Genomic DNA, 18,247 nt, shown 5'->3' on the forward strand with positions numbered 1-18,247 from the left:
ACTCTCTATTTTATGGCAGACAACAAAGTCTTTTACACCCAGATTTCACAATTTCTTTCAGATACAAGATTCTGATAAACATCTAACTTACATCACACCACCTACACATCACATCCCATCACCGCATATCCACTCCATCACATCTCATTATTCATATCTTGTCATGTATAATCATTAGTTTAGAAAAGAATAAAATTCCTTTTTAACTAGATACTTGACTTTGTCTGAATTAATACGAAGTGCGTTTATGGTCCCTGAACAAGTAAAAGTAACAATAATCTTCTGATTGAACATTCAAAGATCAATCAGATTGATATTTCATATTTATATGGAATCATCACATCTTATTGGTCATAATTAATTTGCAGTCGTCACGCTATAAAGTGTGACAGCTACACAGGATTGTATTTTATTGAGCAAGAAAAAGCGGATGCGTTTCAGTCGCGTACGACCTTCGCCAGGACATAAACCCATGAATAAATTTATTTTTATTTACCAGTTTTGAATATTTAATACTTGGTCAGTTTACGGATTTGTTTGATTAAGTTAAATGAGATTTTAACACTGAGCAGTCCTAAATTAGGATTTAACAGTTGGTTAAATTCAGTGTTCAAAAACCAATTCAGCTTCTGAAACTTAGTGCATCTGCTGATGTTATCTGTGACATTTTAGCATGAAAATAAGGTGGAAAACGTCTAGACGTCGTCCATGAAAATTGGCCCAAAATTATCAGCAGCACAAATCAGCCGTCAGCTGATCATGACCTTTACATGTCGGCATCAGTAAAAGGAAAAAACAATATCTGTCGACCTCTAATTCAGAAGTCTACCATTTAAGTGTTCACTTGATTGAAACCTGAAATGAAAACAAGCTTTCATATGTTTAAAAAGTAAATATCATATAAACTTGAGCCTCAAAAGCAGGCTGCAGCTCCATTTAAAAATGTTTATTAGACAGACTTGCAAAATTTTAACAAGAAGACATGACGAAAGTAATTTCTGATGTAAAAAATTATGAGAAGAATAATCTAGTCTCAAGTGAAGGTGAAACAGAAAGGGAAAAACTCTTAAATGTCCATTTTATGGCCTTGAAAAGAAAAATCTGGATTCCTTTGAAATCCACTGTAGAAAGACTAGGAATCCAGCATGAGTTAATGATGGCTGGTTTCTCTTTCACGGATCTCCTTCTAGAGGCAGACGTTCTTTTTAACAAGCACACGAAGCAAAATCATGTTTACTCTTGGTCCTTTTCCTCTCCGTGAGTAATGATATGAACCAGATTCTTGTAGTCCAGATTTCCTGCCACATCAGGGGGGAAGGCAGTGAACATCTGCTCCATCTAGTCAACAAAAAAGGCAAGAACACCACACAACTCAGTCTGTATAAAGGGGTGGGATGATTCATTGTTTGCGTTCCTGTTTCTCTTCTTTTTCCACACGAAATTGTGTCTGACATGGAAGCATTCGGTCGTCACGATGACATTCATGTTTGTGTTTTTCAGGTTCACCCACATGCACAAAGCCATCTGCAATAATAGTGATAATTAGTGTAAAAACAGGACACAGTACCTCTTCAGCTGAGAATCGGTCGGCTTGCGTCGTTAGCATCTGTGTCACACTAGAAAGGGAGGAAAGAAGAAAAACGCATTTGAGCAGGAAACAATTATTTTGTTGGAGAGTTGCACTGAGGTGAACAACAGCAGTCACAGCTTTCTATGGAAAGCTCACGCACACTTCCGCCTAAAATGGATTTGCATATTCCAGATGCATACTTACTAATCCTTCTTCAGCACACCCTTCCCTTCAGGGTCAAAGACTTTAAACGCGTTGAGGATGGTCTCCTCTGGATCAGCACCTGTAAGCATTAATCAGAATGTCGCCTTGATGCTCATTTACATTGCTTCGTTGTAGCTTTTATGGGTGAATACAGCAGTCAGCTGATGAGGTCCTACCTTTCAGCTTCTCACCAAACATAGTGAGGAATACGGTAAAGTTGATCGGACCAGGAGCCTCATTGAGCATTTCATCAATCTCTTCCTGTTTCACATTCAGACGTCCTGTGGCACCGGACATGCAGCACACACACGACAAACATGAGAAGTATGGATTTAGATTATGCCTCAAAGACCACAGGACATCAGAACAGTGGATGAAAACACACCGAGAGCTGCAAAAGTGTCCCTCAGATCGTTCTTGTCAATGAAGCCATCTCTGTTCTGGTCCATGATGGTAAAGGCCTGAGATCAGAGCAAAGCTGTTCTGGTCACACAATGATATAAGAGCACTGTCCATTGCGCTCTTGATTTAAATTCTCTTTTCTGTCTCATGTTGATAGATTAAGTATTTTTAACTTCGGATTCGGTCTGGCATCCCCAGCACGCCCAGCAGTTCATTTGTGGTCTAATCACTGATGACACTGTTTGAATGTCTGGGCACCAGCAACCTTCATTCCAACATACCACAAACCTCACTGTTGTCGAGCCAGCAGCATGAAAATAGACAGGTGGACATACTGTAGCGATGAACAATGGAAAGGAGGCAAGGACAGAAAGTAGCTGGGTACCTTAAAAGTGTACCTTGTGTTATAAACCACTATACTTCAGTCAGTCTTCAGAGTGGTGAGTTTCATTATTTATTAACCATTTGAGCCAAATAGGAAACAGTAGAAAACAAAACTCAACAGTTCATCACATCTCACCTCTTTAAATTCCTGAATCTGGGCCTGCTCAAACATGGAGAACACATTAGAGTTGGCTCCCTCTGCTGTCCTCCTCTTGGCTTTCTTAGGGGCCTTTACACATAAATCAAAGATGATGAGACACAAACTAGAAAACAGTACAGTTAAAACTCTATGTAGGGGAAAACAAAGCAGCTTCATAAGCAAAAATGAAATAAAAGACAAAACAGACAAATGTAGTTTCTAACTTTTGTTTGCAAGGATGGTGTTATGAGTTATTCACATGCAAATGAGAGAGCACGACTTCAGTCAGCTGTCTAAATGAAAGATAGCATCTTTAAAGCTGAGAAAACACACCTGTTGTTGATCCAGGCCAAATCAAACACACACACACCAACTTACCATGGCTGTGCTGCTGGGATGTCAGAACAGTGATGCCAGTGAACAATGGAGGAGATTGAGGGTGGCCTTTTGTAGCTCCCCAGCTACAACTCCACTGGATGATATTTATAAACTATGTCCTCTTTAGGAAGTGACAGGTAAATGATGCTTCATAAAGTACTTATAGTACTAGATGCTTATGAAAGAAAACAATTATGACCCCCCACACACACCTCTGCAGCATCGGTCTCCTCATGTTGAAACCGATGTTGGACGAGAGTGGAATAACCAGTGGAGGACACCAAGAACAGGCTGAAGGTTAAAGGGATCCATCGTCACAATTATATAGTTGTTTCTACAGTTTAAACTGGTTTTAAATGTTTAATAAACTATTAACTTTACAAGAGAAGTAGAAGTTAGTTATGTGTGTTTATAATGTTGCAATAAATAAAAACACCATATTCTGTCATTTGTCCGATTGTACACATTTTATGCACAGTTGGACTTTGCGATACTGAAATTCAGAACATTACATTCATGAACTTTAGAAGAGTCATGCAAGCCGCATTTTTAAGTATCCACAACCTGATAAAAGCAACTCAAGGGATCCTGCACAGAAAACTTCTATGGTACATAAAGTGTTGGAGGAAAATATGTTTTATTTTGTAAGATCTGAAGTAATGAAGTAACAACCTCTTGATATTATGAACTCTTAACACTACCATCAAAAGAAATTCCTAAATTTATATTCTAATCCACGAACCATCATCATTTCAAGCTCCCATCTGATAAATAGGATGAGAGTGCTTGAAAATCAGCAGTTTATTAGGTGTAATTTAGTGACTTGTCAGGACCGAGTCGGAGCCAAACGTACTCGCATTTCTCATCAGCTTTTCCAAATCACTGGTGTGGGCTAACCTTTCCCTCACATTATAGCCTGACACCATTACACGGCCCAGATTTGATATTTAAATGTAAAATCATACACCAGCGGGACGTATTCAAACAAGGGAATTTATGTTTACGTGTTCCCACTGCTTAGAGATTTGAAACAAAGCTTACGGATGTCAGCAGCAGCGAGGTGAGACATACTAAAGTGCAACTCTGTTGACCCTGAACACATCCTCACAATGTGTCATGTCTCAGTGCTCCATTAACAAGTCATCCGGTGACACTTCAAATTCACTTGGTTAAGACAAGCGTCAGTGTGTGAAGATGAGCGAAAAGGGCCGAGGGTAGGTGGTGAGGCCACAGGCGTGTGTTCTATAGAGGGATGCAGAGAGTTGCCTCACCGTAAAACACAATGCTGCCGATGAACAGCAGTTGCTATTGGTGTCATCTCACAGCACAGCGCATACGACGAGGTCAGAATTAGACAAGTTATTGTTGACCAGAGAGACAGACGGTGTTAAAACTTCTCTTCTTCGGCCCCTCGCGGATGTGTGCAGCTGCTGCAGCTACTGTAGCTGAAATGGCAGGCTTTTGTCACACTGGCTGGGCTCAAACACCTAAAAATAGACCAGCCTTTTATAATACAATGGACATGGACAAAGTGCCATTTCACTGGCAGTCTAAAAAGAGTCTGAAAGTAGGAGGGATGACAGGAGAGGTGGAAAAGCTTTAAATACAACCAGGGAAAAAGGATGAGTTTAAGTCACTTTAAATAAAATACGATTTTTCTCCAATAGTTCTGTGGTCGATACAAAACATGTCCATAGTTATTTGCTAAATCCCTCTCACATGAAGCGACGTCAGCAGTTTTATTCTCAACAGTCTCAGTACTTTCCAGAAGGCTCTGTCACGCCCACCAATGCCCCACCAGGGTGCTAGCAGCAGCCCCCTCTTGCATGTGATAGGTGGTTCTAATGCTAATTTCCCCATTTGTTGTCACAAATGGAGACCTTTAGAAATAATTTTTTAGGCATGATTCCAAAATCAAACAGAAAAAGGATGGAGAGATTTTTTTTATGTTCGTCATGTTTATAGAGGCCCACATGGCAGCACAAAAGGATGCAAACGGTGAATTTTGCATTATACGTCCCCTTTAAATTCATTTATAGAAAGTAAACAGAAGCAAAACACAAAGACACAATTTATAAGTGAAAGACAGTGATTATAATATTTAATATTCTGTGACAAAATCTCTACAGGGAACGGTAATTAAACATTTGTTAGCAGACATCAATATCATATCCAGCATAAGAGCATCATGGTTATGTAAAGCATAAAGACATTCTAAAAAATGGAAATAAAACCAAGTAAGATGGATAAAACCCTTTTGTACAGAGTCCTATAGAAACAGCGGAGAGTGTGTGCGGCCATTTATTGTGTTTTTAAAAAGGTTTTATTAAACCAGTAATCAGCTCGGTCTACATGACTAATACATTCAGGAAGGCATTAACGTCCAACATCATTTCTCTGAATTGGAGAAACGTCTGTTGACAGATGGGTTGGGTAAGTTAGAGCGAGACATCAGAAAATATATAGTTTGATCACAAAAAAATAAAGACCTGAAATTTCATCTCAGATTAAAAAATTAGGATGGATTTGGTCAAATCGAGAGCCAATAAAAGAAAGAGGAGATTTAGTAATTATTGTCACATAAATTCACTCCGCAAATGGTTTTCATTCACGTGATTTGTTGTTCTCCTGTGCAATTAAAATATAACCCAATCAGGCAGAAGACAACACTTTGCTTCATTTCAGATATACAAATCCATGCTGATTTAATGATTCAGGTATTTTCATCTTCATCTTTAACATCTTCAGGTTATATACAACAGTAAGGGACACTGTACAAAAAGAAATGCCCAAACACGATGTAGTAAACTTCAAACGTGATCTCCCTTTTCTCCATTCCTTCATATAGTTCAGCACTGAGGTTTTTGCCTTTAGACAAACGGGTGTGCGTAAACAAGTTAGATCCAGATACACTCACTCACATGGTCAAGACGCGTGGACGTGTTAAAAGAATACTCATCGGACATTCAAGAGGACACTTTATCACTTTGTTGTTTAACAAAAATAGACAGGGCTTTTCCAGCCTTGAAATTCCCTCTCAGTTTATATATAAAATTATGTTTCGTCTATTTACACTTAGATTGTGTTCTGAAGGATTAGAAAGGTTGCTGCTCCATTGCTGCTGGGGATTGTGGGTAGTGCACTTTTTGTATCAGACAGGGATCTTTGCGTGTGGTTCTGTAGGACGGCTCGTCAAAGGCGGAGTTATTGATCATTTTTACTCCACATATTTGTTCTCCAGTCCCATCAGCTACTGAGAGACTGAGCTGGAGATGATTGTAACAAGCCAATGGTGATTGGGTTGACATGCCGCCACGGGGCTGGAGACAGAGGTGACCAGCTACACATCTGCCCTGAGCTGCAGCTACTGTGGACAGAGTTGTTTATGAAACAGAGCCAGCTTTTTTAAAAATGTATTATTAATGCCATTTTTGGTCAGCCTCCATTACTTTGTAAATATTTAGGCATGAAAAAAAAAAGTTTTTATGGCTGTGCTTTTCTCTTCTAGTGTCTACTTTCTCAAGGAAACTGAAGCTAGCAAAACCCATCAAGCTCAGTCTTAACTTGAAAACGCATCTCAGATTTTTCTGGTCGAAGAAGAAATTTGATCTAATTGTTGATCCCCACTTAGGGCAGAGAAGACAACCCTGCTCAGGGGGTTAAAATGACAGTTAGCTGATCTTTGCTTTCTTGAGCTTGCTTTATTATCGGACACTACAGTTGGGTTTCTGAGTGGATCTTTAAGTTTAGACAGAACAGATGTGGCAGTGTTTCATCATGAGTTGGTAACATTCTCACTTTTCCTCTGTTTCTCTTTGCAAAGATGGATTTCTCTGTCTGTGATGGTTGTGTAGCTCTGTGATCCCCTAAACAGATGACTGGTCCCACACCTGCAAGATAAAAGCAACAACATAGCTTCAACTATTTTTACATTACACATTCCCCCCTGGATCCAAGAATTCCCTGGACAGATTATACGTCCGTGCTAAACTAGAAACCCTTCCTGATCCTCCAGAGACAACTGAGGTGCCACTGAGAAGCGGGATGTCTGGGTTTCTCTCCTAGACCTGCTGCCTCTGTGAACCAGGTTTGCATAAGCTAGCAAACATGGATGGGTGGCTGAGTGGACTGATTTAGGAAAACAGAATTTGGAATGCTCTCATCCTGACGAATGAAAAATATACTGCAAAATCTAAAAGCATCAAAGGGAATTTATCTGTTTCAAAGATCTCTGGCAATAGTTGCTAAGATATTTCACTTCCAACAGGAAACAATGCTGATGGAGCTACAGGACTCATTAAGGCTGCAGAAAAAAACAAATTAACCCTCTAGATACCAAATAACAGAATATAAAACAAATAATAAACATACTGGGAGTGCTTATTTACCAGTCACGTATCTATGAACAAACCTTGTTAACAGGGTTTATAGGTGTGCGTCCAGAGCCAGTGTGAAGTCTTTGTCGCTCCTCGAATCGTCCAGGAGATCTCTCCCTACGCATGTCCATCATTCGGCCTGGGGAGCGGTCCATGCGGGGATCTGCCATTGCCCTCCCTGGAGACCAGTCTAACCGGGGGTCGGCCATGGCCCTGCCTGGAGAACCCACGATCCGGCTCTCCAGCATTCTACCTGGAGACTTCTCTCTTTCTAATGGACGGCTGGGGGACTTGTCCCGCCGAAACTCGGTGCGAGCCTCTCTGTAGCGGTGAGGTGTGCCGGGGTCCCCGTGGACTAGAGGATTGGAGGCAAGCCTCTTCGAGATGTGCTCATTGTAGGAGGGGGGCCCCCGCTTGTTGGGACTGTAGAGAGGAACCCAGGAATAAAGATGTGGAGGCAGCATCGGTTAAAGGAAACGCTCACGTGTGCCTCAGGCTGTGGGCTTTGCTAGGCTCTGTGGAAATAAGCTTGCTTGTAGAATGGAGGTTGAGTGACTGACTTAAATAGGCTAAACCAATTAGTTATCAAATACTTTGTTACCTGTGATTAGAAGTGACTAAATCCATCAACTCTACTTAGTTTGCTAAATGAGGCTAGAGTTGATGGTTGACAACGGTAACAAAAGTATAAATAAAGCTCCATTGCTGTTTTAAATTGCAGCACACCAGTTCAGGACAGATAAGATCTTTATTTACCAGGTGAGCTTTCTAAACTTCACAAGAAGAATCCAAAATATAATAAAACAAACAAGTAAAAAAACAAAACAATCCTAATGTTTGTTACAGGTAAAAAACAAACCCTTCCGCCTGGAAGAAAGAAAAAATTAAGTGTTACTTTTTGTTTAATAAAATGTCGATGGTGTCACCATACCCCGTGGACACCAGCCTGCGCCCTTCTACGCCAGCTAAGCCCACAGAACTGTCAACACCAGTGGCCATAAAACAGAAAAGCACGATGGGAAATCTTCCACTATAGTTCACCTAAAAATCATCTAATAGTTGCTCAGTTCATCTAAGAAATAGAAAAATAAACTCATGATTGGGAAAAAGTAAACACTTCTTAGTTTTTAGTGCCATGGACAGATTTGGGTAAAATACACCAGAAGAATTCTCATCTCAGAAGGTTTAGTGTTTTGCAGATAGCGTGTTAAATAAAACAACAAAAGGTAAAGGAGGTCTTCTCACCTGCGTCCTGACCCATTACGCTGCAGATCCCCTCCACCTTCTTGACTCTGCACCAAATTGCCTTTGCAGCAAATGACCCGCAGTTTGTTCTGGTAGGAAGAGGCCAAATAGATGGCCCCAGAGGAGATGGCTGGGCCAAGGTAGCGTGGGTTTGGAATATCCAAGTGTGCGTACGAGTGTGGCCTAGAAAGAGGGGAATAATTACTTGGCTACAGAATAAAGCAAGACTTAAATTAGGTAACATTATTCAGGGTGCTTGGGCCGCAGCCCAGTGAAGAATCTCACCCGAGAGCAGAATGCCCCTGAATCTCAATAACATCGAGAGAGTTGAAGTAAGTCACAAACAGGTAGGGCTCCCTGTAGGCTGGAACACCAACATGTCACTAAATTTCATTCACGTTGCCTTTAGAGAACTCGGTGAGAGTTAAACAGTCAGCTGGTTAACACTAACCAAATGAGAGAGGCAGACGGCTCCATTTGATGTCATCTGTTCTACTCCTGCGACCGTACGCGTCCACAAACACACCAAACTCTGCACGACAAAGTCCTAGAGTTACGTTTTGCCGCCTCCCCGTCTAGAGTTCAGGTTTGTAAGAATTATACTCTTCACACATAGTCAAACAAAGGAAAGCCCAACCGTGGAAACAGAGCAGGTATTCATCCTTCTGCGGGGCTGTGGTGACTTGGATAATGGAGATAGGGAAGCTGTGCGAGGACGCGGCAAAGACGGCAGAAGCTAACGTCACATCGTTTTTATCCAGGAATTCTGTGGAACCAAGTAGTTAAGAGTCACTCAGCTCGGTCTTCCTCTGGTAGTCATTAGTCACTGTGTTGGTTTAAATGTAATGACCCACCTTCCAGCACGTACTGCTTCATCTCAATCTCATAGAACTTGTTGGTGCCAATAATGATGCTGTAGCCAGTGAAGTGAATACAGCTGCAGGGCTCGGACGTCTCAATCTCCTGAAAAACAGAAACGAAAGTCAGCTGAGCGGCTTCTTACTAAAGCAAAGCAGTGCATTCTACCACATCATCTGTCAGCTATCCATCTCTAAGGTTCATTTTACCTTCCTGATGCAGAACTTGTTAAGGCTTTCATTATATCGCAGAATAGTAATCTTGTTGGGCATGGCAGCACAGATACAGATCCCGTTATCAATCTGTGAAGGTAAAAACAACTCCGGTTGGAACAGCAGTCGAATATCTGTTAGTGCTGCAAGGTTCAGCTAATTAGCTGTGACTGAGAGACAATCTGGAAGAAGTTTGTTCTGTTTGAGTAACAACCTGACTCACCTTTCCAGAGGAGAAAAGGTGGCATCCCTTTACTGTCTCAAAGATGAAGGGATTGAGATCCGGCTGAGCTGGGAGATGGGACTGTGATAAAGACTGTTTCACCTTCTTGATCTCCACCAAACACAAAGCCCTCTCCTCCCCTGAATAAACCATCAACCGTAACATGAGACACACATAATCACCTCATTTTACTTGTGCACTCATCTCCATCTGCACTATGCAGGTTCTTAATAACGAAACTGTCTGGTAAACTGTATTTTGACATTACAGTGCTGTGATTTCTTCCCGTTTTTGCTTTTGTTGGATCACAATCTTAGATCAACAAACATATGCCAACATTAGATAAATATAACTTAAGTAAATAAATACAAAATACATTTCCCATATGTTAAGAAACATCAAATCATCCTGGCTCTTTGGGGAAATGTAATTCACCCCTAAGCCAGACTGGGGTGGGGGTGGGGGGACACACAGCAATCAAACATTTGCTCTAAATGGGAACAAGTGCCTCACACCTGCGATGAGGAACTTAAACTCTTCTTCACTGAGCTGTTTTATTTCTAATGACACGGGGGATTTTCCAACATCAGCGACCCGTTTAAGGGCATTCTCATTCCTGGAACGATTACTTTTCACATAGGGTCAGGTTGTTTTGGAAAGGGTTAAAATCATTTTAAGATAAATAAATTAGCCAACAGTTATGATGCACTTTTGGTATTTACGTACCTGTGATCATCAGCAGCTTATCAAGCTCCTTTAGGATCTGGATCTGGAAAACTGAGGTCAAGCCAGGGATGTGGGTCAAAGAGTTCTTTATGACGTTGAGAGCATATAAACCCTCCTCCGAGCCGACTAAGACAATCTGCAGAAAGATGTGAGAATCATGTAAACTTAAAGAAAGCATTCAGAAGAAGAGATCCAATGCTGCACACTTATTTTATCCATATACCTGATCAGTGAGAGGAAGGGTACAGTTAATGTCCAAACGATCATCGCCCTCCAGCTTCAGCAGAGAATTCCCCAGAAGTTTCTATTGAGACAAGAAACAAGGAGACAAAGAGACAGGTTAAAAATATCCTCCAGAAATGTGTTGCATTAAACAGCACAAAGATAATCAAGCAAAGATGGCAGCCAGAGCGCCGTTACAAGCAATACATTGGTGAAGCGTTCATATTGTGAGGCTGAATTTGCACATAAGCTGTGGACATCTGAACTAGACTAGTAATATGTGTACTTAAGACCAAATAAATCACTTTTTTTCTGGTTAGGCAAGATTTTGTATTTAATTTACTAGATTTGCTCGAAAACAGGGGTCAGCCGATATTTGACATTTTTTACATTTCGGCTAGGGCTGGGCAAAATGACCTAACATCAATATCACGATATACTGAGGATTTCACCTCGATAACGATAAATGGACGATAACTACAGGTATGCGCAGAAACAAAGTTGTCCATTAGATGGGGCTGTCATTACGTTGAGTCACATTTTTAGTGACTCAAGGTGGTGCAGCTTCTTAAAGGGACATGAAGGTTGCCAACCTACACAAATCTTTTCATTTTTTATTTATTAATTTTATTGGCATGGGAACAATTCTCATGATGAGAGTCAGAAATGTTGATAACAATAAATTTTCAATTCATTGCCCAGCCCTAATATCGGCATAGGCTAATGTACCTTAGTAAAGCCGATTTAAAGTCAGGCACATCCCCAGGCAGCCCAGAACTGCTGCCTAATTTAAGTGTATTTTTACATTCCTAAATAACATCTGCTTTAATTAATGCTCTTAAAATGAATGGACAAAACGGCCATCAGCTGACCATGACCTTTACATATTGGTATCGGCAATAGTAAAAACCAATACCGGTCGACCACCAGTCGAAAAGCATGCTACTTATATCATAGCCATGCAAACACTATACACTGGGACTGAATATGTGGACATTATTAAATTACCCAGACAAGTCTCTATTTGCTATTTTTCCCACTATACGAGTCTTTTTATGTGCTACTGAGCCACTAAAGGGCTGAGTCTGGGGGACAGCTGAAGTGAAAAAACCAAACAAAAAAAAACCAACAACCCTGAATCAGTAAATCTGAGAATAAACTAATGTAGCAGCAACATGTATGAAACAGTTATGGATGGAAGGAGATGGAAATATGGATGTTATGTGCCAGTTTCAGCTAGAATGTAATTATTAAATATTTTTCTGTATTTCTAAACAATCAATAATAGGGGAAACATTTTCTTCTTCTTTTTTAAAATAGCTGACCGTTTCAGGATAATCCAAACTACACTGACATCTATAGTTGAAGGGAAATAAAAAAAAATAAAAAATACACAAAAGCACCAACGGTCTGCTTTTACTTCAACAAAGGAGGCTTAAGCACAGCTTTTGCAGGAGCATGCAAGACAGCATAGGACACCAAGTGTAATGTGTGCAGCAGCCTGTTCAAATTTAAAAATCCTTGATTAATCCCAGAGGGTGTTAAGTGTTGTCATAACTCAAAGCCTAAATAAAAGTAAATACTAGCAATAAAGTTCATAAAGTAAAACCATTAAAAGTACATATCTATGTATTCAGTTTATAAATAAATAGTTTTTTTAGGGCAGCCTTTCCCATTGACCACATTTACTGTCTGACCCTGGACTCTGTTGAGTAACGTGCACCAGTGTCATATGCATACTTGTGAACAGCTAATGCATGCTCTGTCGGTCGGTCGACTGGAGCTCAAGCATTCGTGCAGCTTCTTACTGTACCTGAACCAGAGGAGATAGGTTCTTCTGTCTTTTAGAAACACCTGCCTATGATATGATCCACATAATCAAGTCGAATGGACACACACACACACACAGTCACACACAATCACACACAGTTTAATCACACGAAGACGACAAATAAACACGGGATGTAAATATTGAGAACATGCAGAGAAAGAGAAGGAGGAGAAAAGAAGTGAAGGTGCGGGCTGATGTTGAATGAAAACATTAAACATATCTAACCAATCTTATTTAAGGCAAAACTACAACCACTGAATTATGCTGTTATTTAAACTAATTACATGTGTAGTAAAGACTCAATAGCCTGTGGTTCTACCTCTTATATATATAAAAAAATCTGTTTAAGTTTGGAACTCCTGAAAGCGTGAAACAAAAAGAAATGAACTTGTGTTAAATGTGAAGACACTTACAGCATCAGCTTCAGCTCTGTCTTTAGATCCACGGCTACCAGCCACAACAGACTCCAGCACCGCCACCCAGCGCTGCTTATCGGGGAAGCTGGGAGCCATGAAGTAGAGCGTCTGTCCTGGCCAACATGTGGTGTGGGGATGAGATTCCAGCTTCAAAACATACGGGATGTCTGGACAGGAACAAACATGGATCCTCAGAGAAGACAGACTCAGATATGCCGAGTGGCATTCTCGTTGTTACCGATTCTGTACCTGACTTGGCAGTGTTGATCAGCTCAGAGGCACCGACAGCCCCGTGAACAGTCACCTCTCCATCTGGAAAACAGAGCTCAAACTCCTCTTCGGCCTTTACAGAGTCTAGAGAGGAACATATTTATACATTAGAAGTTTTTTGTGATTTATAGGGCAACGCGTAACATCAACTTAAAACCCTTGCAATTCTTGAAGGAGTGCGCAGCGCCCACTGACTTTCATGCCAGAGTTTTAAGCTAACATTGTTTTTATGTATAGAAAAGGAAATTTAAATAATGTTGCTCCTCACAATGTATTGCAAGACCAGACAGGGTCTGTTGACGCCATAAGTTGTAGGTTTACATCCAATAATCGGTTTTCTTAGTCTTATTAAAGTTTATTTGACGGCTCATGAGACGTTTTGCTGACAGACAAGAAGAGGACTGACCTTCTCTAGGCTCGTTATCGTAGATCGACAGTTTGGTTCCATCAAGAACCACGTATTTCCTCTCCCAGCCTTGCTGGCCACGCTTTCCATTTCTAAACAAAGAAATACAATTCTTAAAAACCACACCAGTAACAGTGTTGTTTATAACTCATGCTTAGTATGCCTGTGATAGACTTCATCGGTGGCAGACTGGTACCTCGGCTGCTTCATCCAGCCCTCCAAGCGAACATGCCCACTGGCCTCTTTGAACTGTAGTGCAGGTGAGTTGGTCTTCTCTCGGCACAAAGCCTCTGAAAAGTGAGTAGCGTACTCAGCTGGCAGACCGCAGGTGGCTGGTAGACATGGTGAGCACTTAGGGTGGCACAAGGTGTGGCACTCTACAAAACAGCAAACTCTTGATTAGAGCACTTATTAGAAATCCTTTTGAAGATAAAAGAAGTAAAGGAACCTTTACACGTCAGATGTATTCTTAGAAGTAAGGGAGCAATATAGAAGAATGAAGTAAGGACATCCTGTGGTCAAATTTAGTTACTACAGTCCATTTTTCTGAGCAAAAAGTTGCTTTCTTGCTGCCGTTCCATGAGTTTCATGGCTGTTGCGTGTTACAGATCAGCACCAGAAGATTCTAGATGTCAAATGAAGACGAGTAATAAACAGTGAGTTGAAAAGTAGATACATACATAATTATATCTGGTGTTTGCTCTCTTGAATGTTTTATGGTAGGGAGCAATTACTACACTTATTATGGTAAGACTTCCCCGCAGATAGAGGAAGTGTGGTAGTTTGCCATCTTGCTGCTATGGGTCTGAACGACTCATTAAAGGAAGTAAAACACCACGATTGACTTATTGTCTTCTTCACACAAACTTTTCATTGTAATATCGAGTTTTTGGTGTTTAAAAAAGTAGCTTGAGACATTTTTAGAGTTGACTATTTGCTTCTAATTTACCACTAGCATTGTTAGGTCAACGTTAGCCTCTAGCCTGCTTCACCTGATTTAAAAATAAAGCAAAATGATGCTGTGGCTTCTTAGAGGTACAAGGAATAACTTCTGGGTCGCTCCTGTTTACTGGATTAAGTTCTTTAAACAACTCTTTAAACAACTCTGGAGCTTTCTGCCTGCCAGGGTCGAATTGCATTAGCTCAGACACTGTACCTCACAGGCTCACTGATCATAAACATTTTTAAAAGGAGAAAAACCGACAACCCTCCAACTGGCTGAGAATTTAATCTGTTTCATTGTAACCTTCCTTCCAACATGATTGATACATTAAGACTGTTTTGTGATTATTTCACTGTAGGGTTTTCTCACATATTGTTCCTTTAAATATGACACATTCTCCCAAATAATTTCTTCTGCTGCTCTCATAATTAATTAATTAGTCATTATAACAAGAAGAGTTTCATTCTAAAAATACACTACTGATCTGAGAATTTATCAAATTGGCCCAGGAAAGGACCCAAGAGACAAATCTAATCCATCTATTTGACGACCGTAACAGGAACAATTTTTCATCTTTGTCGTGCCTGGCCAATAAAATGTCCTCAGAAATATTTCCCTATTCCATCTGCCCACCCACTGGGCATGATACAGACCTAAACAAGTGGCAGCCTGTCGTCCAAAATGAACAGTGTCCAGGCAGACCGCACATTTAGCAGCCCTCATGTTGAGGCCCACAGTGAAGCGATGAGGGATGTTATGATGCATTCTTTCTTTCACACGACGTCCAAACTCTGCAACGAAAGGAGGGTAGAAGAAGTGCACAGAGACGAGAGTTACTAAGAGAGTGAAATGTGGCACAGTAATGGTCAGTTATGGGATTAATCACTGCAGCAGCCAGCAAAGACTAGTCTTAGATGGATTATTGTCAAGCAGCATGGGAAAATTATCTGAATTGCCGGTATTGCATATGTATAAATGAGCGTTCCAGGACCTTAAAACGGTCAAATCAAAATCTGATTGCACATGCTAGTAAGCATTAAATGTATTAAATGCCTCAGAGAGAAAGTATACTGCAGGATAATTAGGGTATCTATATCACAACTCCATAAATGAGACATTGAGAAAAGAGACAAGAACATTATGTCAAAGGTGGGCATTAAGAAAAGAGTCTGGTTTAGTTACAGAGAGCCAACAAACAGTAAAACACGTAGCCGATGTGATGATGGGCAGGTTTCAGCACAGGGTCACATGCATGTCCGGGAGATGAGCTCTGGTGAATGTAAACACAAGCTAGTGACTGCTAACTTACTTTCAAACGTGACCCTCCTCTTTTCTGTGAGGAGCAAGAGGAAAGAGACACAAAGAAGAAGGCAGTCCAACAAAAGCTAAGTGTGAATAACATCACAGGGACGGTACGAGCCTGCTTCACAAAGTGGGTTCAGCTTAAGACTAAATGGTTTCTTATTAGTCAGTGTTGACCGTTTCACTTCCACACGATGCAGATACTTTTGTGTCAGAGGGGATTTTGTAAGTGCATTTTTACACTGACACAACCTAACAGACAGTTCTAGTATAAGGTGTAAAAAGTTCAGTTTCCATGGCGATCAACTCTAAACATTTGTTTCGGCTTAATGATGTAGGTGAGCCTGGATAAATGGAAACACTGTGGGTTTAATCAGCCGCTGCTTTTTGAGACATGACTAAAAATGCTACGATTTTAATAATAATATAAAAAAAGGTTTGTTTTTGTTTTGTGTACTTCATGTTGCTGGAGTGAATTCCTGGATTAACACATTCTGAGTGTTGTCCAAAAACTATTTGACTTGCTAAACCTGCTTTGTGAAAACAGCTTTTGAAAAACTACACACAAAACACACAACACAAACAAAACAGGTGACCAAGGAGTCCATTTGTTAGCGTCAGGTTGAATGTTCCTATAGGGAAAATTGTAAATCAAGAGTTCAAGCTATTCCTGATTAGAGTGTTTTTTTTTTATATTTTAGTGTTGCATATTCGACCAACCTTCAGGCGTAGAGGTCTCTTTGCAGCGAGTGGAAGGGTTCAGTAGACTGCTGGGGTTGGGTTGATGCTCTGGTGATTTAACGATGGCCGACATGAGGATTTGGTGCCGAGCCTGGGCTGGAGTGGAAGGAGCCACATGCTCCTGGGCTTTGAAATGAGCCGCTGTGTAACCCCCAAAAAACAAAACAATTAAAAACCATGTCTGGAAAATATTTGATGCAATGTGTCCCATTATCAGTTTTGTACAACTCATAATATTTTAATGAGAAATAAAAGCCCAACCACGCAAAGAGGTAACGGCTCCTTGTTTCAATGTAGTAAATGCAATAAAACACATAGTTTAGGTAACATGGTCTTTGTTACTTAGCTGCAAGGCAACACATTTCTTTTGTCATGAATTATTTTTTATTAGAAACATTGAATTTAATATAACATACTTCACACTCATGAACAACATTCCCACTTATAACATTATACTTAACCTCCAAATCATCCACCCATTCTCCAGTGTTCACCAGTCAGTCTATTGTATCGTTAATCTGAAAGTAGCCTCTTAAGTCCATCTAAGATCGCGTGGTATCTGAAGTGGCATTACTGACCATTGCTACTGAAAGTTCCATATAGGCAATGTTCATATAAACTTGAAGCCAGTGCACAAAACAAGTTGTTAGCCATTTTCTGCCTGAGCAATGATTTTCTTCATTGCAGTCAAATCTGCAAGCCAGACTCCTCGGGGTTTCTCCGTACGCGATACTCGCGAGTCATCAATTAATAAGTGATCAACAGGATCCAGGGGGAAAGGGACACAAGACCATTATAACACAGAGGTCCTGAAGCCCAGGACATTCCCATACAACATGAATAAACAAGCCCAGAGTCCCAGAGGAACAAAATGAGCAAACAGGATCTGATGCAGAACTCATTTTGTGTTCAATAATTGGTGTCAGAAGAGCTCTGGGACAAAACTTCTTAAGAAACGTCCAGCAATGGTCAGTTTTTAGGTACAGTTTGACCATTCAACATCTGGTCAAAATGGAGACACGAGACTGCATGTGTTCCCTTTAAATCAGCCTGCCTTCATCCCATCAGCTGGAGCTCAGAGCCTCTCTGCAGCTCTGAACACATTAAAACGTATAGTCAACAATAATGTTCTCTCCTCAAGGTTTAAGCTTCCCTTATTGTCCTACAGGATTCGTCATGCCTCTAAATAAGGAACACTCGCAGCTCAGATTAGTTGCTAAATCAAAGAATGATTCCTTAAATTAAATATGAACTTTTAAAACTTTTAATAATCATTAAATAAACTTTTGTTTATTGCTACTTATAATAATTATAAAATAATGAAATGCTTTCATTAATCTGTGCTTCAATGATTGAAGTTTGAAATGAATGTTATGTTATGATTACAGTGATTGAAATA

At 40.4% G+C, this 18,247-nt stretch overlaps 2 protein-coding genes across 3 annotated transcripts in view; both read right to left on the reverse strand.

The window, feature by feature from the left end:
- Positions 1-931: 931 nt before the first annotated feature.
- Positions 932-4,464, reverse strand: myl2a (myosin, light chain 2a, regulatory, cardiac, slow). Of its 2 annotated transcripts, none has more exons than XM_070549339.1 (7): positions 4,349-4,464; positions 2,697-2,789; positions 2,160-2,235; positions 1,951-2,055; positions 1,775-1,853; positions 1,568-1,616; positions 932-1,338 (listed from the first exon to the last, which is right to left on the reverse strand). In XM_070549339.1, exons 2-7 carry the CDS (start codon positions 2,730-2,732, stop codon positions 1,234-1,236), a joined length of 450 nt encoding a protein of 149 aa, XP_070405440.1. In that variant the 5' UTR covers positions 2,733-2,789; positions 4,349-4,464; the 3' UTR covers positions 932-1,233. The 2 variants fall into 2 exon arrangements, with proteins under 2 accessions (XP_070405440.1, XP_015814900.1); XM_015959414.3 differs by lacking the exon at positions 4,349-4,464 and adding an exon at positions 3,078-3,221.
- Positions 4,465-6,743: 2,279 nt separating this feature from the next.
- cita (citron rho-interacting serine/threonine kinase a) overlaps positions 6,744-18,247 on the reverse strand; it is a 43,307-nt gene continuing 31,803 nt past the window's right edge. The window contains exons 33-51 of the mRNA XM_070549338.1: positions 16,828-16,989; positions 16,115-16,138; positions 15,459-15,596; positions 14,059-14,239; positions 13,863-13,954; positions 13,436-13,540; positions 13,184-13,353; positions 12,753-12,797; positions 10,941-11,021; positions 10,718-10,853; positions 9,992-10,131; positions 9,766-9,858; positions 9,553-9,661; positions 9,336-9,464; positions 9,150-9,230; positions 8,984-9,062; positions 8,699-8,881; positions 7,489-7,876; positions 6,744-6,967 (exon numbers count right to left, since the gene is read on the reverse strand). Of these exons, the coding sequence (XP_070405439.1) occupies positions 6,944-6,967; positions 7,489-7,876; positions 8,699-8,881; positions 8,984-9,062; positions 9,150-9,230; positions 9,336-9,464; positions 9,553-9,661; positions 9,766-9,858; positions 9,992-10,131; positions 10,718-10,853; positions 10,941-11,021; positions 12,753-12,797; positions 13,184-13,353; positions 13,436-13,540; positions 13,863-13,954; positions 14,059-14,239; positions 15,459-15,596; positions 16,115-16,138; positions 16,828-16,989 (2,360 nt within the window). The 3' untranslated portion in view covers positions 6,744-6,943. The remainder of the gene's footprint in view (positions 6,968-7,488; positions 7,877-8,698; positions 8,882-8,983; positions 9,063-9,149; positions 9,231-9,335; positions 9,465-9,552; positions 9,662-9,765; positions 9,859-9,991; positions 10,132-10,717; positions 10,854-10,940; positions 11,022-12,752; positions 12,798-13,183; positions 13,354-13,435; positions 13,541-13,862; positions 13,955-14,058; positions 14,240-15,458; positions 15,597-16,114; positions 16,139-16,827; positions 16,990-18,247) is intronic.

Source organism: Nothobranchius furzeri, chromosome 3, assembly GCF_043380555.1.
Source record: "Nothobranchius furzeri strain GRZ-AD chromosome 3, NfurGRZ-RIMD1, whole genome shotgun sequence".
In the NCBI taxonomy this organism is placed as follows: domain Eukaryota; kingdom Metazoa; phylum Chordata; class Actinopteri; order Cyprinodontiformes; family Nothobranchiidae; genus Nothobranchius; species Nothobranchius furzeri.